This window comes from Nothoprocta perdicaria, unplaced genomic scaffold (assembly GCF_003342845.1).
Source record: "Nothoprocta perdicaria isolate Ctin4 unplaced genomic scaffold, notPer1 scaffold_122, whole genome shotgun sequence".
In the NCBI taxonomy this organism is placed as follows: Eukaryota; Metazoa; Chordata; class Aves; order Tinamiformes; family Tinamidae; genus Nothoprocta; species Nothoprocta perdicaria.
In genome coordinates, this window is record NW_020454339.1 from 2274387 (window position 1) to 2297219 (window position 22833).

General features: G+C 40.1%; 1 protein-coding gene across 1 annotated transcript in view; it reads right to left on the reverse strand.

Moving 5' to 3' along the window:
- Nucleotides 1–6528: 6528 nt before the first annotated feature.
- The window catches only part of NBN (nibrin), a 22085-nt gene continuing 5780 nt past the window's right edge, over nt 6529–22833 (reverse strand). The window contains exons 4-17 of the mRNA XM_026054560.1: nt 21713–21858; nt 20298–20457; nt 19352–19455; nt 16657–16774; nt 16337–16527; nt 14574–14674; nt 13274–13412; nt 12627–12893; nt 11835–12291; nt 10787–10858; nt 9663–9818; nt 8652–8765; nt 8232–8281; nt 6529–6620 (exon numbers count right to left, since the gene is read on the reverse strand). Of these exons, the coding sequence (XP_025910345.1) occupies nt 6590–6620; nt 8232–8281; nt 8652–8765; nt 9663–9818; nt 10787–10858; nt 11835–12291; nt 12627–12893; nt 13274–13412; nt 14574–14674; nt 16337–16527; nt 16657–16774; nt 19352–19455; nt 20298–20457; nt 21713–21858 (2106 nt within the window). The 3' untranslated portion in view covers nt 6529–6589. The remainder of the gene's footprint in view (nt 6621–8231; nt 8282–8651; nt 8766–9662; nt 9819–10786; nt 10859–11834; nt 12292–12626; nt 12894–13273; nt 13413–14573; nt 14675–16336; nt 16528–16656; nt 16775–19351; nt 19456–20297; nt 20458–21712; nt 21859–22833) is intronic.

Consider the following 22833-nt stretch of genomic DNA (forward strand, 5'->3'; position numbering starts at 1 on the left):
AAGTTCATTGCAATTACTGTGTTGGGAATACACTTTCTTGAGATGAAATTGCTGCATTTTGTGTCGGTATAAACGTGTGATCACAACATCCCATTGCAGTTGCAGCAGTTCCCTGTGTCATGTTAAACTTTTAAAAAGCCAGCAAAACAAGGGAAGAAATTTACTTAGCGCTTAAATTTGTAGCAGAGATTTTCTTTTTTTTTTTTTTTTTCTCCAGTTTGTCATAGTGGGTTTCTTTTTTGGTTGTTGAATGTTCTAGGAATTCCTAGCTCTAAAGTTGCAGCTGGATTTTTCTCACTTGTGGGTTTCTTCTCTTCTTTCTGAGCTTTTTTTTTATTTTTCTGCCATCATAGGTATTTTGAGAACAACACACTTTTATAAATGAATATCTTAATTCAGTTTATTTAGGATAGCTTTAGCTCAAGTGTTACATGGTAGTTCCTACAATTATTATGAACCGGGTGCTAGCACTGAAAATATTGAATTTCTCAGGTTTCAAAAATTAAAATTGTGAATTTTCTTTAGGTTAATTTTGTTCTCTGACGGAGACTGCTTCCCTCAACCCATCTTTCAGTGTGAAAGATCTCGTCATAAGGCAGTTGATAAGAATTTTACATTCCAGAACAGCGCTTGTGCCTAAGCCATATTGCTGGACGCAGCAGGAAGAATATAATTATAAAGGATTTTTTCCACTCCTCTCTATGGCTCACATACTATTTCAGCTTCTAGAAATAAAAATGAGCAGAAAAACATCTTTCATTGTAGGTTTTAGTTCTTTTTCTTAATACTGGATCTGTCTCCTGGCAAAATTACTGTTGGGATGATTTTATTTGGTGCCCGGYGCGCTGTGGCGGAGCCGCCTGTGGCTCTGCGGCACATGGGTCCTGGGCAGCAGGGTTGGGTTTGGATGAGCGTTTAAGGCAAGAGCATGACCAAAGGACTGTTCTTTACCTGGTCGGAATCTCCCTTTCCTCCCACAGCCTGGGATAAAGCAGGAGATCTGCCTTGAACAGCTCTAACGCCTGATGCTCCCCAGCAGAATCGCTGGGAGCTGGAACGTCCTCCAACGGAAAGGAAGGCTTTGGTGATACCGGCGCCACAAAGCTGGATTTAGGATGCTGAATTATAAACAGATCTTCTAAATAAGATAACACTGTCTTCTGAGGAATATAGTACATTTAAGGACTGATTTTTGAAGACTGAATTACACTAGGCCAAGGATGAATTGGGTGTAAGGCACAAAATGAAGAGTTATGGGCAAAGAAATAGTGTTTTGGGATAATTTCATAGAAGGAGGAAGACTAAGCTCCTTCTTAACAGTGGTTTTGTGAGAGCAGACAGTAACATTTCTACTCTGGGGTTTTTCAGGCAGCTAACCTTTACATTAAGCTTGTTCATACACTAGATTTTCTAGCAGTCATACTTAATATGGAACATAGTAAGTCCAACTTTTATAATCCAGTGATCATTAGTAAAGAGCAAAACCAGCAAAAAACATATTTCATACTCTTAGCTCTCCTATATTTTTGAAACAACTAGTTCTAGAGATTAAGGTCATATAATTAACATTTTTTTCCATCCATCTGTAGTCTGACAACACTGGTGATTGGTTCGTATCAGCCTACACTGCTCTTAGACTAACTTAGTCTTAGATACCCTGTATAGATTTATATGCCAGCATAAAAAAAAAAAATATTCCCAAAGTATTCTGTAAACTTGATATCTTTAAGTCATTGTTAACTCTGTGTGTTATGTATATTAAAAAAAAATAAAAAATAAATCTAGAGCCAAGGATATAGAATAGCACTGGCACCATTTTGGAGAAAATGTTGAATACTCTGGAGAGAGGAATAGTTCATTTTTTTGTAAGTTTGGATCCAGGACAAGCTTCCCCATGAACCCTGAGGTATTCCTGCTCCAGAACGGGGTAGCTCTGTTATCCCCATCTGGACATTTTCTATTTCCCCATTTTCTAAGGCTGACACTCTGGTTTTGCCCATTTTTCTACAGATGATGTTTCTGGTGGTGGAATTGCAGTTTTAAACAAGCTAAAGGTTTGTGCCTAGGGTGCAGATGGGCTGAGACGTCCTGCCTGGAGCTGGAGTTGCRGGCAAACCCAAATTCTGTGCTTCGTGCCTCAGTGTTTCTGCTCCTGCTGAAATTTCTGTGGGTCATGTGCTCTTCTGTAGATRAGAAGGATGTAAACAGGACTTGAGAGAACATCTGAACTGCATCTTCCTCCTGAGCTACAAGCAAAACCCCAGCTTTGATCAGATGATAAACCCAGCTGGGTCTGCATGTTGGGCTCGTGTGTGTTTTCTTGTGTGAAAGCCAAGGACTGAGATGAAAGGCGACAGGAATAAAACTCCAGCGGTTTCACGCTGAAGTCCAGGAGTACAGACTGGAGGAGCCCTCTAAAGCAGAGGTCAGGGAGAATCTGTGGGGGTGCCAGAGGGATGTAAGGAGATGCAGTGAGGGAAAAGGAAAACCTGGCTGAGGGTTTTGGATGGATCTGGTGCTGTAGCTCATCCTTGAAGTGGTTTTGATAGTGAAACCCAAAACAAAATGATACCAAAGTCAGAAATGGTGCGTTTGGGACTCCATACCTTTGGGCCAAAGGTGATAATAGATGGATTCAGAAAATAAGGCATGAGAAGGGTAAGTTCTGGAGGGAGAGAAAACACTAAGAAGATGACCTGGTGAGCATGAGGCCTGAGAAAGGGTCTGGGAACAAAGCAGTCTGTGCAGTAAGCCCTTGGGTAGGGCGAATGGGCTCTTCAGCTGGTGTGTCCACCACGTGCTGAGGGTGGAGGCAAAGCTGGAAGAGCCCCTGGGAGGCGGGACAGCGGATGGGCTCAGAGCTGGGGAGGAGGTGCCGGAAAGAGGGGGCTGAACCAGACAAGCACCTGGGGTTCAGGGAGTGGGGCTGGGGGGGCTGAGCGCAGCCCTCCCGCCACTGCTCCCCTGAGACCGGGAGCAAGGACACGGTCCCATGGCGGCAGGAGCAGAAATACTCCAACAAGGAAAAGGAGAAGATCTCCTTCGAAAAGGCAGGGATGGGGGCGGCTGGCTGAGGCGGGAGCGAGCTCAGCAGAGAGCGTGTTCGTTGTCGCTGGGCRGATGTGGCGCCCGTCCTCGTGTGAAGCGACTCCAGTATGGCCGCTCTCCTCTGCTCAGCTGAGCCGCTGTGGGCGACACTGCGCTTTAAAAGCCTTGCTTATTAATAAAGAGCATATTTAGTCTGTGCATTGTGTGCATCTCCTTCCTGTGCAAGTGAAGATGAGGCAGGTGCAGAAAGGCAGTTCCCCCCGCAGCCTCAGACAAGCTTCTGGTTACGCAGACACACAAGGAGGGATGAAGAAGATGAGTTCCCGCTTGGTATTTTTAGCTAGTGAGCTCGATTTTGTGAAACAAAGAGGTGGGGAGGCCTGCAGGTCGTGGTTTGAAGTAGATGAGGGAAATGGTTAGATATGATGGGCCTGTTCAGCCTGACGAAGAGAAGGCTGAGGGGGGAACCTGATCAGTGTCTATAAATACCTCAAGGGAGGCAATGAGGAGGATGGGCCTGACCTCTTTTCAGTGGTGGCCACTGATAGGACTAAACAGCCACAAACTGAAGCATCAAAAGTTCAACAGGAACTTAAGGAAAAATTACTTAGCAGTGAGGGTGACAGAGCCCAGAGAAGTTGTGGAGTCTCCTTTTCTGKAGATCTGCAAAACCYGCTTGGACACAGCCCTGTGCTCTAGGTGACCCTGCGTGTGCAGGGGGTTGGACTGGATGACCTCGGGAGGTCCCTTTCAACCTCAARGATTCTATGATGTCTGTTACCATCTTTTTAGGCACACCTTCCAGAGAAAAGCCTAGTGGGGTGGTGAAAGGTCTCACCCAAGCTGCCACAGCAGCCGCCCTGGAGCGGATCCGTGGCATTTGCTTCATGGGATCTGCAGTGTTTTCCTCATTGCATCGCCCAAGCAAGAGAGGGACAAGCCCTGAGGGGCCAGAGCTCGCAGCCCCCTGCAGCCCACGGGGGCTGGGCCCCGACGTGGAGGAAAATGCGGCCTGCACCACAGTGATGCTGCCCTCTCTCCTGCTTCCCTGTGTCACGAGGACGTTTATGTCTGTGCAGTTAATGCAAAGTTAAATCATTACAAAAATGCCTGTAAAATGTCGTAAGTACCATTAATAAAAGTACTGAAATACACTTGCTACAATTCTTAATCACTCAAAAATCCATAAAAAGGCTCCAGGTAAAAGGAGATGCCAGTACTAGATTGAATACATGTGGAATGCTACATGTCATGCAGACTTTGTCTCTGGCCTCTCAGTACCTTTAAACAAATGGATCTTCAAATTCATTTAATGCTGCAAAATCAAATGAGCTCCAAGAAGAGTCTCCTCCTCCCCCTTCAGCTCCAAGATCCACATGTTTCTCCCCAGGCCCCCTTTCCTCAAAGCAACTTCCGAAATGCACAAAGGGAGCTCAGTTAAGTCCTTCTCCCCTTTTCTGAGGAAGGTTCCTCTGCACCTTCCTTTGTCCAAGTTTTAAGCAGTGCCTAACAGAAATTATTTGCTGTGTTTTCCCTGCCATCCTGAAGTTCGAGTTAACCCTTATTTCCTTTTCAGAGGGAACCTTTCTTATTTTCCCCAAAGCACCAATTTAAAGGGGGAATGAAGGGATCTCTTTTAAACCTAAAAAAAACCCTAAACAAACACCTCCCCCCAAAAAAACAAGTCTCTAGCAGAAGTATTTGTGCAGTCATTTCCTACCCACAGAGGAACAGGTTAATTTTAGGAAGCTAAACTTTCTCCTTCCTCATTGAAAATAAGTAATAGTTATCGCCAGTATCAGTTGAAAAGGGGACTGGTTTGTGGTTGTAAACCTGAAGCATCGTTATTTTCAGTTTAAGAGTCATTAACTGCAAAGGAAAACGTTTTGCTCAGTGAGGACGGGAGCAGCCAAGGAGGCTRCGGCTTCATCTCTGAATTGTCAGGTTCACTCAGCCTTGGTGAACATGTCCCGCAGGCCAAAGAAATGCACCTGACCTGCAGAGCATCTTTGACCATTGCTTTAGTCTGTTAATCTGGCTCCTGGGAATCATCAAATCCTCCCAACAATCTTCCTGCGTTCTACCTCGAGTACTCTTACAACTGAGAACAGTTACATGGTGTAAGATAGGGCTGTATCAGAATTATCACTGCTGAGATACAGSGGCTTCTGTCTCTCACCGATAGTACAGGAAAGCACATAAATAATGTAAAATTCTGAGGGTTGTAGCTCTAGGCTTCCCCTGAACATCTTTAATTCTTAAGCAATTATTTTCAAACCCTACTCTAGTTGCAAAGGAAAGAATACATTCAAAGAATAAAACTGCAGCCACCTCGCTCTTCCCAGGAACCCAAAATTAAACTCTTGTTAATGCTGCAAATCTTACACGGGCAAGGTATCTTTGTATCTCAGAATCACAGAATCACAGAATCACAGAATATTCAAGGTTGGAAGGGACCTCTASRGATCATCTAGTCCAACCTTCCCGCTCAAGCAGGCACACCTAGAGCATGTCGCACAGGGYGGCATCCAGGYGGGTTTTGAAGACCTCCAGAGTAGGAGACTCCRCAACCTCCCTGGGCAGCCTGTTCCACTGCTCTGTCACCCTMACAGTAAAGAAGTTCCTCCTCACCTGGAGACGGATCTTCCTGTGCTCCAGCTTGTGGCCATTACCCCTCGTCCWGTCRCTGGCCACCAGTGAAAACAGCYTGTCCCCTTCCTCCCYGCATTCTCCCTTCCTGAACTTATACACATTAATCAGATCCCCTCTGAGCCTTCTCTTCTCCAGAGAAAACAGGCCCAGCTCACTCAGCCTCTCTTCATACGAGAGATGTTCCATTCCCTTAATCATCCTGGTTGCTCTTCTCTGGACCCTCTCRAGAAGCTCCAYGTCCCTCTTATACTGGGGAGCCCAGAACTGCAAGTTCAAAGGGTGATAACATGGCAAAAGTGACTGAACRGTTAAGAATAAGGCATTTAATATCTGCCATTTCACAAAACCAGTGGCTGGCTGATAACTGAATGTCATCAACTTCACAAGTGGGAAGAAGTTTAAGCTCACTAGATGTTTTCTGTCTACTCAGACCCAAGTTTTTACAAGTCTTCAAAAATCCCCACATCAGAACCATACAGTGACATTATACCAAATAAATAAATAAGGGAATTAAAAAATTAAAAAGAAAAAAAGCCTGATACTAGTTTCCTCCCCCTCCCCATAAAACAATAGAACTAAAGTAAGTGCTAGAAAAGAAATAGTATGAAATGGAATCTTAAATATCTATGGTATTTTGCTGAAGTTTCCCTTACTTTGAAGCAAGAATCTTAAGGCCTGGAAATCTGGCCTAATCCTTAAGTACCAAACAGTGAAAGAAACTTTTTTTTTCCTCCTTTAATAAAAGCAAGACTTAAAAACAAGTCTTACAACAATATGCAGTTCAAATGGTCATGTATATGTATATATTACACATTGTAATCAGTAAACATATTCATAAGCAGCAAAAAGCAGACTTTGCTGGAGAAGTACTGTAAATTCAGGTCACAATTTATCTTCTCCTTTTCACACTAGGATCATACCTGTAAGAAAAAGAGAATTTGTCATAAAGAAGCAAAACAACATGATATTCAATGCTAAGAATGTGATGTAAGTACTTTTGCTAAGCAGTACTAYGCATTCCCAATTAAGGACTGGATGCTGTTTAGTTCTTTCCTGCACATCTTTGATTAACTACAGTAGCTGCCTTGGACTGAGGGATGCAGAAGCTGGAACACGTGCAATAAACTTTGAACTGGATCCTTCATGTCTACCTGATGTACTCAACCTGTTGAACGCTGATCTGTGCATTTTAACACACTGGCTTTGAGGTAAAAAGCTTTTCTATGCACGAACGTGATTTAATTTTCCACTGCTGTGTTTTGAAAGGCCAAAACAAATTAAAATATTTTGAACTAGCTAAAATCCTAGAATAGTACTGTAATCAAGCTGTACAACATTTTTATAAATGCCGTCATAATCATCATATTTAAATGCTGTATTTCAGAGATAAAAAAATGATAAAGAGGCAAACATAATTTTAATTAGAGAATGGTTATAAATCATTAAACCAGGATTRCAGTTGAAAAACTGGACAAGAAGTTAACTGAATAGGATTATTCAGGATGAAAGAGAGATTATGGAAAGTGGTGTGCAACTGGAGTGTGGGGTACTGAAAGGAAACTGCTGAACCAGACTATATTTTAGAGATGAATAATGTGAAGTTTATTACAGAGTAAGATCCCAAGGGGAACCTGGATCTACTAAAACAAACCCACTCACTCCTCTGTGACACAAGTACCGACTAAGACCAGACTCAGAACTTTCAGCCTACTGCTGACAGGAGAAAACCAAACTGGCAAGCACRGCACTATGAGGCTAAAAATGCCACCTTTCCCAAGTTTGGAGACTGGAAAGATGCAAAACATTCCGGGAGCTTCTAGCAAAGAAAACAGACAGGATCTCTTTTATCTGCTTTATTGTGTGTGGCTTTGAAAGCAGTTTGGGRAGGATAAAGGTCACATAGGGACTACACTGAGTGCTTTAAGACTTTTTAAATCTTAATTCTGGAAATGGGAGTCATCARCTCAGGCAGACCTTAGCAGAAAAGTGAGCAGCACTGCCAAAAGTGCCGCCATGGAACTGGTTTCCTGCTGCTTTAGCTCCCTCAGGTGACTCAGCAGAGGGACAGACAAGCACCACGGCCAGCAGGAAGCAAGTGTCAGACCCCGAACCTTTTTGCTGGGAGTTGAGATTAGAAGTTCAGGAGAATAAACCATAAAACGACTTCATCAGGCCCTGGCAAATACCGAGGTCAGATAACCTGGCCCTGGAGTCTTGCCCAGCTTAGGTGAACAAGGAACCTTCTGCATGTGAGAAAAGACATTGCAACGTTTTGTTTGAGGACATTGTAGAAAATGGAGACAGTCTGAATGAAACTGGAAATTAAAGGCATAATAAAATAAGGCAAAAAARGGCACAAAAAATGTAATGCTTCTTCTTCACCAGAAGATGGAAGTCAGCTTGAGTATATGCAAGATATGAAAATACAATAATTTYTGAAAATAATACTAAAGAGTATTCTATTACAAAACTGGAACTTGTTCAAAGATGTGATGTTAAATATACACTTCTAACTGAAACAAACCTCTYACCTAAAGAGATCATCAGCAAGTGATTCTTCCCTTGCATGTCGATTCTGCTCCTGGCAAARTAAGAATATTCAATATGTGATGTTAATGAGGAGGCTAATGAATATAGTCCAGTGCTAACAATTTTCCCTCTAGAAATAACTTTTTCCCCCTCACCACTACTCCAGTTATTRCATTATCATGATGGATAATATAAATATATTTCATTACTCAGATCTGGCCACTTGTTGGTATGCAGCTACAAATTTAATACACAAACTAATCTGTCAGTTGTTAAGATGTGAGTTTTTATTGGATTTTTTCCCCCCTAAGCCTAATTCAGAAATGACCGCAGGTTGGTAGAACCACTAGACAGGAGTCAAGTTATGTTTTGTTCATCTTTGAGAATGAAGTTTTGTTCATCTTTGAGAATGAACTTCTTACCTCTAGTTCTTGCCTTAACCAGTCCTCTAGCTCTGAACTCTTTTTAGCACGGTGAGCAATCAAATCTGATCCTCCAATGATGTATGGAAGTTGTCCTGACCCTGGGTAAGCAACCTATTCACCAATAACATTTACAATTACAATGCAAGGCACCACTCTGCAAGTAAAAGCTCTGTTTTAATAAACTCAGAAAGTCTGTTGAGGCAGCATGAAAGTAAGTCTGTCCTTCTCTTTTTGATTAAAATTCATCAGATAAGATGAATTTTAGACACGACTGAAGTATCTTCAGGATGAAGATACTTTTCAGGATAAAACAGGATCTTCAGCAAATCAACTGCTTCCTTTTTTATAAAGGGAAAAAAAACCTGACAAGCTGCCTTTGCTAAATACACACATATTAAATGAAGCTCAAAGTATTGGAAATGATTGTATATATACTAATAGATCCTATCTTAACTCAGAATAGATGAGTACCTTAAAGTTAGAAAAACATTAMAAGTTTATTCAGTTTAAAATATCACCAGAAAGTGGCAGCATCCTCTCAGACCACTTAGAAGTCTGCCCAGGGAGGCTGTGGAGTCTCCTTCTCTGGAGATCTTCAAACCCGCCTGCATGCCGCCCTGTGCTCTGGGTGTCCCTGCTGGAGCAGGGGCTTGGACTAGATGATCTCTAGAGGTCCCTTCCAACCTCAACTAGTCTGGGATTCTGTGATTCTAGCTGACATTACGGTATGCACTACTTAAAAAAAAAAATCTTACCTCAAATAACAAACTTGGAATAAGAGGGCATATGTATTAGATAACCTGAAGTAAAGTTTTATTAGTCTGATACTTTTCCAGTCAAAATATTGGCTCATAATATGCTATTATGCTAAATTGTTTTCCCCCCTTATAGTTATTATCTTTATTTTTTTTTAATTTTCTCATAATTAATTTCTATAATATTAACATAGTACTTTATAAAAATATTTCAAACAGTGCCACCTTGTGACCATTCTAACTAAACACTAACCTTTTTGAAGGTCTTGAAATTTTTCTGTCCCCCATAACGGGTGTTTGTGAAGAGGTGACTGTTTGGTCTTGCCTGGCTGACAACCAGTGACCTGAACTCAGTGAGCAGCAGTCTGCTGGGAAGATGGCTGGAGTCATCTTGAAGACTGTTGTGGTTCTTGTGTGGAAAGAAAGAGAGGTTAAATTTTAACAATCTATTGATAAAACAGGACTATTTAATAAAACTCTGTAATAATGAGAAACCTTGACATTGTGATTAACTAGGATTTTGCTTTGACATAAAACTACATGTAAAAAAGCCACATTTTAACTTGCAAGTAWGCCATTATCTAAGAGTTACTTCTCYCTTCCTTCCCTATACCCTGCCTCCTAGTTGGACCAGTGACATGAGGGCTGTTCACTTAACTGGGAACTCCATTTGTCTCCAAGGTAGATGAGGCTGAGTGTCCTCAGGAGAACTCTAGACTAGAGATTTACAGCACTTTGGAAAGCAGCACAGCCTTTCCCCTCCTCGACTGCCCTCCCTACACACCCCTCTATCCTGCCCCGTGTTTCCTGGCTTGTCTCTTCTTGCAAAATTTTCCATTTCAGTTTGTTCCACCTCAGCTTTCCCTCTAACTGTCATTCCCAGCTACACCTGCCTCCTTTCCCAATTCTGGGTCATCTCTCCTCTAACACAGTCAGTCACTATTTGCTGTTAACATGTGCATGTTATACACGTTCTCCCAGCTCTCCACCTCTTCCATTCTAGTTGTGATCTCTTTAGAGCAGACAAGACCACCCCTTCCTTGTCTGGTCTTTAAGTAGTTACCTAACACAAATGCCAGTACCAGTATCAATCACAATGAAGGGGCAAGAAGATTACATTAGGTAGTTACATTCGGTGTATTCAGTCATCTTAACTACCCATAACAGATGGATCAGTACGTGGATGTGGAGATGAACTACAGTTCTCTGTCTTAGCTGGCTAAGAAGTTAGACTGTCCTATTCAAATTTTCAAAGGTTTATTTTAAGAAGTACAATCATTAGATCCCCTGGTATTGTGTTTTTATAATCAGAATTTAGATGTTTATTTGTCAGCACTTCTCCAAGCCATTTAAAGTTACAGCTGGTGTGTTGCTTACCAAGGCTGGCAGCTCTTGCTTGATACCCATTTTCTTTTCAGGAGTTAGAACTGATCCATGTTCCTCTTCTTTCTGTATGACAAAATATTTTTTAAAAAATCTGGAATTAAGTGCAACTGTGACTCCATATTTATATACAATTATTTTCTACTCCTTCCAATAAATTTTAGGATTTTCCATAGCTAAATAGTAACAAAACTGACTGCATTTTGCTTTTAAAATCATATACATTTAGGTACACTGCAGTATTTTCTTTTCCTACCAAAAATAGTTATTCACTCACATGTTTTTATCTTATACCATCAGCAAGAGCTTTGTCCATAGCTACAACTTTCAAGTCCTGCTAGATTTTGAAAAGGCTAGAAAGGCTTCCAAATAGAAACAGTAACATTATCAATTTTGTATGTTAAATGTCCATATGTCCTAAAGGACATTTCTTTACTAGGACAGGAAAGCATTCTGCAAGTGCTTTTCATCCCGTAGTTTAAAACCAAGCTGGTATTTCCTAAATTACTATCAGTGGCTGAAATTATCAGATCAGCTTTAYGAACTCTGTAGATACCACGCTTCTAAATTACTGAGATTGTAATTCATAAGATTCAGATCCAGTTGATTTGCACCTATTTTGACTTGACAGGAAACTTTCCATCTTTTTAGTTTGTATAATATTAAAACCACATTTTTTTCACAAAAGCTTATCAGACTTTTATATATGTGCACTTTAGTGATACTCATTTTTAAGGACATAAAAGAGTCTTAAATTTCCAGACAAAGGGAACTCAAATTATTTATGTGGGAYTCCCAAAGACTCTGTAACTGGAAAGATGTCAGTCACTCCTATAATATCCAACAGAAGAAGCCCTAAGTACAAGGTTATATAAGTAAAAATAATAGTRTAGTTTAAAAATATTTAAAATTATTGGACCAGGGTGTATTCTTAACAAAGAGATAGGGAGGGGAAAAGAAAATACAAGCAACTTTAGTTATTTGCATCCTTCTAATGAAGTTGTAATTTCCAAAGGCCAGGCTGCCTTAGTGAATAACTTACTTGTATTTTACTCTCCTCTCTTGCTGTAGCATTTACTTCTTCAGTTCTGCTTCCTCTTGCTTCCAAACATCTTTTTTTTTGCATATTGCCTTGGGATTTCTGGCCATGACCTCCTGTGTCATCTTTCCAGTCCAGGTCTCTGCTTCCAAACACAATTTCTAGTGCCTCTGTATCTTCAGACAAATCCTCCATCTCCTTTCTCTTCTTTGGTGCCTGCTTTTCRTTATTGTCCATTTTATCATTTGCTGGTTTACCAGCTTCCCTCTTTATACCTGTGTCTTCCAGTGCAAAATCTGCTTTTTTGTGCAGAATGGTATTTTCCTTTTGATGCYGTTCTGCTTTGACACTCCCCACTGATGAAGCCGTGGGCCGAGTCTGCTTGAAAACGGGTGACAAACCTTTCTCCAATTTTGCCAGTTTCGGTACAGACGTTTCTCCTGCTTCTTCAGTTCTTTCTCTTAGCCAAGAGGGAATTACAGAAGAAACAAATTAAAAAAAAAATATTTAAATATGATTAACTGCATTAGCAAAACATTAGCTTCCTGAGGCTTTATTGATTGTATTGCAAACTTCGAACATAAATTATGTTGAGACAAAGATTTGTCTCAAAGATACTGATATTTAAAAAAAAAAAAAAACTTTCAAAAAATAAAGTGCAGCACCACTTTGTATTTCCACATTAGTCAAGTCTATGTTTTTTAAAAAAATGTGTGCCCTTGAGCTAAAAAGAGTTTCTAGAAACAGCACCAGCACAACAGTGAGAAAAGCAGTAACAAGGACATCTCAACGTACCTCTTCCCTCTGGCTACCTGGAAGTAGTCTGTAATTGAGTAGGACTGCTGATGGGAGGCACTCTCTCTAGCTTTAGCCACTTCTGAAAATTTACAGGGTGAAAGAGGCTGACTTTTTTGGCTAAATCCAGATGTTTTGTTCATTCTAGGTGTCAAGGTTCCTGCATTTACATGGCCACTTATATTAGGCTTTTCCTTTACAGTGGTTATATCCTGGAAAGCCGTTTTTCCTTTTCTATCTATCTGGGGAGTTTTTGCTGTCCCCATGCTGTATTAAGAGAAGGAAAAGAAAACAAACAAACAAACAAACAAAAAGTTACCACAGATTTGCAATATCATTCTCTTGAAGCTGTGCTTGTTCTTTCAGCATACTTATAAAGAATATCAACTGTAAAAGCGATTAGGATAAATTACTGTAATAATCATTAAATGTTTTTAAAATAGTGAATAGAGGTTTGAAAGTCAGATACAGAGTATGTATTTTAACTGAAAGACTCAAAGACCTGTCTGGTACTTTCTGACACCTGCTCAAAATCCATCTGTTCTATCTCAAGCCAGGAATTAGTTTATTGTAGACTATTTCAGACCCTCTACATCATTCCCCACGGCATTAGCATTAGCTTAGAAGCTACTTCTCTTCCTGCTCACCAGGCCGGCTCTTCCAGCTGCGTGTCAGCTACGTACGCTGCGCTCTCCACAGTCGCTGGCACCACGGTTTCATCCACAGCCAAACTCTGGGAAATGGCTGGCCCCAGGACAGCTGCTGCAGAAGCAGCTTTAGATGCAGCTGCAAGATCAACACAAGAAAAAAAGTTAAAATGTTATCATCTGTTTTTTTTTTTCCATCTTGTTTTTTTTTGGTACGTGTTATTGCGTTACCACCATCGGTAACTTAACAAGGGAATTTTTATTAAAGTGGTCTGCAAGCAATTTATTTCTTAATCATGAAATCATGCAGATACGGTCATCAAAATCAAGGAGAAATGTGCTAAATGAGAGGATTTGGGGATTCATTTTTAAATAAAAATGCACTAAGCTAAGTTATGATATTTTACTGGTTTAAAATGAAGGATCAGTGGAATTTATATAGTAGTAAGGACTTAAGTAGAGGGAAAAAAAAGAAGAAAAAAAAAAAGAAAAACCACAAAAAAGCACAAGATCCAGCACCGTCTGCATTTAGTGTTTCACAGCAATCTCTAATATGTGTCAGTTATAACTGGGATTATTCCTAATAGTACAGAAACATTATTTCATATTTTAAGGGGGAAAAAAGAGAGAGAGAGAGAGAGAGAGAGAGAGAGAATGATTGATTTAGAATAAGCTGCCCTCTACATCCCAGTTGCTCCCAGCCACCAAAGTGAGGGAATGCCTTAGAGTGCTTTTCTGCTGCTTTCTGCTTAGTCATTGCCCTGTGTTGTGTTATTGCTCTGTAGAAGAGGAAGAGACTCCCTGGCTTTGATACTGTGTTTAACCTTCTCCTGGCCTCCCTGCAATCATGTCCTCTTTACATCAAAGGATACTGACAGTGTAGTAAATTCTGAGCATTTCTATGATGATTTGACTATATTTATAATCCATTACTTATACATTTCTAGMATCTGTTCTTATTTGCTAACCCTGCATGCTGAATGAACTAAAGACTCTCTTAGATTTCCTTCCTGGGCTCCTACATCTTACATTTCAGTGTATCTTACTGCAAAGTCATTAAAGAATAGTTACTTTGTCAATTACATTTAACACTTGCACAACTATTTCATACAGTGTCATTCTACTTTAGTGGTCTTTTTTAAAAAAGGAAAAAAAAAAGAAAAAAAAAGAGTCAGGGAATAAATAAATAAATAAATAAATAAATAAATAAATAAATAAATGAATAAGGAAAGAATTGCATGGTTGTAGAAACACTGCCTGTTCCAGGCTGTTAATGTTATAGTTCTCTTCCTCCAATTACCTTTGTCCCCAGGCTGCTTTCGAGGGTTGCAGTACCTTTCTGTAGACATGAAGAGAACTGCCAGTCCGATTTCCGCCTCGGGAATAGCCCTTAGGTCCTTGCTATCAACACACAAATAATGTTAAGACAAAGCACTAAAACAAATGCTTCTCAGTAGAGCTTCAAAGATTAAGTAGCAAACACRAGTACAGATAGGAGGGGAGCATTTTGTACTGTGCCCTTCTCCGTGCAAAACCACCAGTCTACACTACGTTTTTCCACAACACAGTAGGACAGCCTCATTATCCACCCACCATCTCGTGGCCCTCAATACAAACGCCCGTGTTTCCTGCTGCTGCTGCTGCTGCCGCCTCATGTCTGCATCATTCTCTGCTTGATCCCAGAACTGGGCATTTAGCTACCTACAGTGTTCTGTTAATTCCAAATGGTACCCAACTACAGCAGGGACGTGAACGATTCAACTCCTTCTGACGAGACAGATCTCAACACAAACAGCCCTCTTTGCACCACAGCCAAGAGAACAGCGTGAGCACAGGCGGGCTCTCTCCTCTGTCCTGCATTTTACAGGCAATTCAGGGGAACTGGACCGTGTTTCCTACTGSGTTTACAAAGTTGGCTTTTTGGTTTCTTTCGCAATATATTATTCTACATGGTAGTATTTTTAAGATGCCTGTTCTCTCATTCAAAATCGGCACAGATAATCTAGCACTTCAGAATATTTTCATTTTAACTTAAATAAAAACACAAGCATAAAGCAGTCAAATCCTTTCTTTCTTGTTCAAAAAAATACTACATTACTACATTATATAAGTACTTAAAGCAATGATTAAMATRCCTTCTTTCTAGGTATTCTACACTGTAAGAATGCAAACTGGACAGACTGGASRACTGGGCGGTGAGAAACCTCATGAGGTTCAACAGGGGCAAGTGCAGGGTCCTGCACYTGGGGAGGAATAACCCTGGACACCAGTACAGATTAGGGGTGGACCTGCTGGAGAGCAGCCCCGCAGAGAGGGACCTGGGTGTCATGGTGGACGACAAGTTGACCATGAGRCAGCAGTGTGCCCTGGTGGCCAAGAAGGCCAACGGGATCCTGGGGTGCATTAAGAAAAGCGTCTCCAGCAGGTCGAGGGAAGTGATCATCCCCCTCTACTCAGCCCTGGTGAGGCCACATCTGGAGTACTGCGTCCAGTTCTGGGCTCCCCAGGACAAGAGGGATGTGGAGCTGCTGGAGAGAGTCCAGCGCAGGGCTACCAGGATGATCAGAGGCCTGGAACATCTGCCATATGAACAAAGGCTGAGAGAGCTGGGYCTGTTCAGCCTGGAGAAGAGGAGGCTGAGGGGGAACCTGATGAGCGTGTATAAATACCTCAAGAGAGGGAGGGAGGAGGAGGGGGGCGGCCTCTTTTCAGTGGTGGACAGCAATAGAACTAGAGGAAATGGCTTCAAACTGAAGCACCAAAAGTTCCACAGGAACTTAAGGAAGCATTTCTTCACTGTGAGGGTGACAAAGCACTGGAACAGGCTGCCCAGAGAGGTTGTGGAGTCTCCTTCTTTGGAGATCTTTAAAACCCGCTTGGATGCAGCCCTGTGCCACGTGCTCTAGGTGACCCTGCGTGAGCAGGGGGGTTGGACTCGATGACCTCCGAGGTCCCTTCCAACCTTCGGCATTCTGTGATTCTATGATTCTATGAAACACCATGACTAACCACGACACAAAATCCAAAGTTACCCTATTGCAGTAAGAGAGAGCAGTGCTTCACCTGTGCAGAAGGGTCAGAATGGAATCAGTCCAGTTTCTCACAGACTCAGAWACTGGGATCTGTGAGTTTGTCAGGCCAATATCAACAACACAAATGTTAGGATCAACCAGGAAAGAAGTTTCTTTTTTTCCCTCTGTCATCAATTTYGCTTCTCCTCCTCCCAGAATGACTGCTGGACTCAGTTTCTTGTGCTAAAGAGAATGCAAAAAAAGATAAATAAAATGTAAAAAGATAAATATATGKAAAAAAATGCATCTCGATGCCAGGAAAGAGTATGAATCCACAGACTACAATRCTTCCAGAATGAAAAGCCCTATTACCTGCTTGGCAGTTAGAAAAAGGAAAGTTTTTCCACTGAATATCTTTTTCCTTTCATGATGCTCAGATAGATCCAGTTTTTCTGTACCAATGGAAGGCTCATCAACTGGGGGATAAAAGCTGCAGGAAGAAAAAATCAGAGTTATGAAATTCAGATTTAGACATCAATACTAATATTCCTTTCTATTTAATGGGAAAGCTTTAAAAGTAAAATAATGTACTTGTTTCAATTAAAATGATTTATATAAATATTATTCAAGAGGTTGAAAAAGACAACAAAGTCTCTCATTTCACAGGATCTAAGACCTAAGATCTAAGGAGCCCAACACTTTCAGGAACGTGTTCAGATTATTTACATTAAGCAACTATAGTACATTATGAACTAACAATATTAAAGTTTAATGGAATCTCCATATTAATGGAGTCTCCTTCTCTGGAGGTCTTCAAAATCCATCTGGATGCTACCYTGTGCCCCGTGCTCTGGGTGTCCCTGTTTGAGCAGGGGAATTGGACTAGATGGATCTCTAGAGATCCATTCCAACCTCAACCATTCTGTGATTCTGTAACCATATTGATGAATGAGACTGCAATCTCATTTTGCACCTACGCTGGCTAAGAGCAATCTCCAAACAAAAATGGTTCCTCTGTCCTTTAGGTGGAGACTGCCATCCCTGCTAGAGATACATTTCAAATCTGTCTTTCTGAATTTCAGCCGCAACCGTTAGACGGCCATCTTGCTTTTTCCTTTTTTTTTTTTTTTTTTTTTTCTCTCCCCAAGCAATCTTTATTTACTTCTGAAACTTTCGTCCAGTCCTGATTTAAGCTCGAAGGGGATATACTCTTTCCATCCTGTGATTCTCAAACTCTCTTTCCTACTTTCCCCAAAAGCCCTGAATACAGCACCACCACTACAAGTAGTGCTCAATTCCTCTGAGAGTCTTAATAGTTAAGAAAAATGCTAGAGACACATAGCTATCAAATTCTGTTTTAGGGGGCACTCAACAGTTGAATTAAACTGTCTGCTCTCTGGAGTTCAATATTTTAGGAATGGACAGTGCACAGCCCGTTTTCAAGGGCTAAGCAGTGTCAACACAGAGTAACAGCAGCCCCACAGAGAGGCACCACTAAGACAAGGTAATCTTGAGTCCCACAACCAGTGGTTGGCTTTTGGTGGCTTTCAATGGCTGTAACATAAATAATCAATCTGACATCACTGATGTCCAGAGACAGGAACTCTCAGTAGTTTCTCTTTAGTTTTCTCACAYGCTTTCAAAAACAATGCAGAAGCTTAAGCAGAAGGGAAAATGCAATTTACCAAGTTTCTGCCTTTCTTTTSTGAAGTGGAAAACAAATGAGTTTTATAGATGAAAAACTCTCGAGATGGCCAGTCTGATACACTGAATAAACTTCTGCAATCACAAAACACCATCTAGAAACTGAAAGACTATTTGCCACCACTTGCTCCAGACTGGCGCCTGTACTGTTCCAACAAGGCACTGTTATATTCTGTGAAATACATTTAATACCTAACAGCTACAAGTTTCCTGAATGCTCTACAGCACCGTTCCCTCCACCCTGGGGGCACCACTGAGGTTTGGTTAGCTGCCCTTTCCCTGCTCCTTTAAACCACTCTACCAGACCCATTCAGCAATGTGTATAATGTGTGTGTGTGTGTGTGTGTGTGTATATATATAAATATACACATGCACATAAATTTAAAAGCAACAAAAGTTATTTCTACCTCACCGTTCATTTCACCTACCTTAAAGATCTGGTATCCACTCAATTAAAACAATTCATCCAGAAAAATCCTAATGTGTTTAATGCATTTCAAATAACCTGACTTCACAAATTATTCTCCCTATTAACTAAGATAAGGGCTCAACACCTGCTGTTTTCCAAATGACAAGTACTATTTCGGCTTGCCTTCATTGTCTTATTTTTTTAATGTCTTTGAAAGCATAAAAGGAATAGAAATTAGTAAAGAACAGGTACCTGTGGAATTTACTTTTTTGAAAGAATACATGATGAGAATTTCTTACCTGCATAAATTATATGTTCACACAAATAAAGTAGACAGTCTCCCTCTTCATGATAAAAATGGCTGCATTACAGACTCAGGTGRAACTCTCTCATAGAATAACAGGATTATTTAGACTTGTCTACATGGAAAAAGTGACCAGAAGGGCTATTCTGCAATATTTATTTATTCCAATGTAAGAGTTACATRTTAATTTAATCTCTAAAACTGTATTATATATGTTTTCATACTGAAATAAGCTTTTATTTTATAAAAATTTCCTTTAAAATTTTCCTTTGTAAAAATGGTTTTAATGTATCTACTCTCAAAAGAATATAAAGGTTGTTTCAAGCATATTACCACACAGATTGTGAGAGCAACCTCTGGCAACAAATTCCAATGCAGAGGTAGTAACATATATGTATAATAAATATCAAGAGTTAACATATATGTGTGTGAGAGAAAGGGAGGGAGAGGCAGATGTTTATAAACATAAAGTCTAGAGATGAAAGCAGGACTTTAAGAATATTAAAACTTGTTTCATATTAAGCATTTCTATGCAATCCAAATTACTGCAATTCATACTGTTTGTCAAAGTTGAGCAGATAAATGCATACTTATTTGGTAATTTAATTCTCATAAATTTTATTCTGTGACACTGAAAATATGATACTTACCTTTCAGGAGCTGGCAAATGTTGTCTGGACTGAATGGCTTTGATTAATTCAACAAAAAACTCTGGTTTTATAATCGGTCGACCACAAATCAAAGCACATATAGTCTGAAAAGATAGAAAATRAACTTATTGCACTGAAAAGCTCACCTAGAATATGCTTCAACTAACATTAGTTTTGTAAGATCTCAAATGTGAAAAATGTTGCACAAACGAACACAACTTTGACTTTGTTGTTGAGAAAAGTGTTAATTTTGTTTTTAACAACCTGTTCTTTTTATTGTTTGTTAGTTTCTGCCTTCCTCCAGACGAGCTCTCTCATCCCAGCCTCTGTGTGGGTGCCTGGAAGGCCTGGCTGGCACAGGACGGGCAGCACAAGCMCATGGGAACAGATCCTCCCCTTCCAATGATGCCCCCAGTTCTCATACCCGAGCGCTCCGGAGCTGAACTGGYAGACACTCAACAGAACATAAGGACAGACTGGCCAATAAAAATGAGGATCAACTTTTTTTTGTTATTATTAATATACTGGCTTTTCCGCAATACTGTGCGGGGAGGAAAGGCAAGGTTTTGAGAATGTAAATTTCATTTCCTTTAGTAAGTCTTCAAAAAAAAATTTCTTCTCCTTTTTGGTTTTAYTTGATTTAAAAATGACATTTTGGTTTGAAACAGAGATGCAGGTTTATCCTTCTCCATTCCCTCCCTACTCCTTCCTTTATTTTAAAAAGCTTTATTGATTTTCTCTCCAACCTTTCATCAACTTACAACTCTTTCTAAACTTGGAAAAAAAAAAAAGAATAGCATTTTACTGCTTTGCAAAGGAAAAAAATGTACAGCTAAATGCAAATGCATCTTCCCCACAGTCTTGAGCAGGCCTAGAACTTAATTAACACTCCCATTTGTAGGAAAGCAGCAAAACAAATCGATCAATATTCAGAAGCTCAACTTACCTTAACTGTAACTTTTACTGACACCATAACAAGGTGAGTACACTTGGTGGTCCATTCATTCACTACAAGGCCTCCCAGCTGTTGGATGGCTTCATTCAGAGCAGTTTTTTCAGCAACATCCAAACATGAGGAACAGACAACTAAGGATTCATATTCTACTCTGCAAGGAAYAAACATAAGGAAAATGTTTTTGTTGTTTCAGTGAAGAACTGTGAAAAACAGAGATGACTGTTAACTTAYGTTTGTCTCACGACAGCTCCATACATCTTACATGGATCAAGRATACAAGGATCAGGATTTTAAATTAACTGAGGAATGCAAATATTACTTTTTATTCAGAAAAATTAAATAGTATGTTGATTTGATGCCTAAAATGTTTCTGAGACTACGCTTTGGTTTCAAGAAAGATGCAGACCTCTCATGGCACRAGTGCCTCCGGTATGCTGCTATGTTTAAAAGAGGAGTTTGTAAAGTAAATGAATTAACACTTTAGAAACAAAAGTTTTRAAGAATTCAAGTAATTTTTGACGGCCTTTACTCTTTACCATATGCCTATTTACATTTGCAGATGTAAATGGAATTCCACATGGAATTACAGCATACCAAGTTCCAAGATTTGGTTTAGCTTAGTTGATAAAGCAAGAGATTATAATCAGTTTTCAGGTGCTAAAGCCACAATGCATTTAGCTTTGTGACATGAGATCCTGTACATTTCAGGGATGTTTATATAAAACAGCCAAAGCAAACTAGTATAAGAAGTGGTGAAAAACMTTTTTTTTCATTAAATAATAGAAGTACCAATAAAGCAGTTAGCTTTTAAGAAAAAAAGGCCAAATTTGGGTTGCTTTAATACATATTGTAGAGATCTTTAGTCAACATGCAATTTATCTGCCACTTTACCTGAAGGAGAGCTGCTATACTTGCAAGGATTTGCTCATTTGCGTATTAAATTTGAAAATAGTAGATTTTGTTCATTAAGGAAGAAGCAGGCATATGTCACGGTGATAGCACTTGATGGCTAAAGCACTCTCCAACTGTCTTCTTTCTAATTACATTATCAACAGCTATAAGGAACTCAACAAATCTCTCTCTCCTAAACTTGCCCCTCTTCTTCAGAGCAATTTGTTTTAGAATTATTTTTCTTTAACTAGAGCTTTAACTGAGCTCTTCTTTCTTTAGGATAGTCTGATGACACGCAATGTACATGGTGCAACATCTTCGAAAAAGCCAATGTCAGAAGTAGGTGCAGAACATCAGTAAATAATAATTCTATCTCCTTTGCTTTCTAAAAACTTGCAGTTTTAATGTTAAAAGAAGAAAAAAACAATGAAAAGTTAAGTGATGTGCTAAAATACTCCTATTGAAAACTGTAAYCATCTAACCAGCATTTTAGTATCAATGTAACCAGCTCTTACCTAAACTTGCTCTCAAACACTCCAAAATTGACTCTGTCACCAGACTGCAAAGTCCTTGAAGCACCATCCAGTTTTGTTCCATTAACAAAAGTACCATATTTGGAGGTATCTTTTATCGTTAATACAGGGCCTGAGAGAGACTGGCTCTGAAAATAAGCATAAATAAGCCTTGTTAGTTAACTGGAAACAATTTTCTGTTATTAGATAACAAAGTAGTAGGAAAAAGCCTATAAGATATTTTCCAAAGTAAAGATCCTTGGAAAATGATGCTGGATGTACATCTTTYTTTTTCCTATTGCACAGCAGGGAAGGAAAATGCATAAGTTTCCAGCTTCTGACCTTTAATACTTCTTACATCCAGTATTTTTGGAGGTTTTGCAATGCTACCCCAGAGCTTCTGCAACCACAACCTAGCAGGGCTCTGAGATTTATTTTTGATGCTTTTACCTGTCATTTAGCCCTGGCATAGCCTGAGTCACTTGGCACCTATGGCATGTAATAAGTGACACCTTATTTCCTCCTACAAGCACCGCTGGTCTTCTGCAAGCTGCAGAGGCTGGTGACACCAGCATTTCTTGAGAGCAGGTGAGACACTGTCTTGGTCAGACATCAGTTCACAAGCAGTGAGGACAGTCAGCTCGCTTCTAGGAAATTCTGCTACACAGTTATCCGCTATGTTATTAACACGGACAAATACATTTTAAGTATTTTCTTTCAAATGTTATGCATCATTACAAAAATGAAACTTTGAGCCGTTTTTAAACGTCAGTAAAGATTAGAATATGTAAGTGATAGTAAGGTGCTGCTTGCTGAACCTTCTTGGGAATAACACATTTCCACAATTCCCTAGGCAAATATTCAGGTAATGATGCAGAGTTAAACATGACCTCAAAAAGGCACAATTGGAATTGAATCTGGCACGGGATGTTAAGAATAACAAGAAAAACTTCTTCAAATATATCAATAACAAAAGGAAGGTCAGGGAGAACGTGGGTCCACTAGTGAATGGGGTGGGTACCCTGGTCACGAAAAACACGGACAAAGCAGAGCTGCTGAATGCTGCCTTTGTTTCTGTGTTTGTCAGGGGCAGCCCTCTAGAATCCCAGGCCCTAGGGACACAC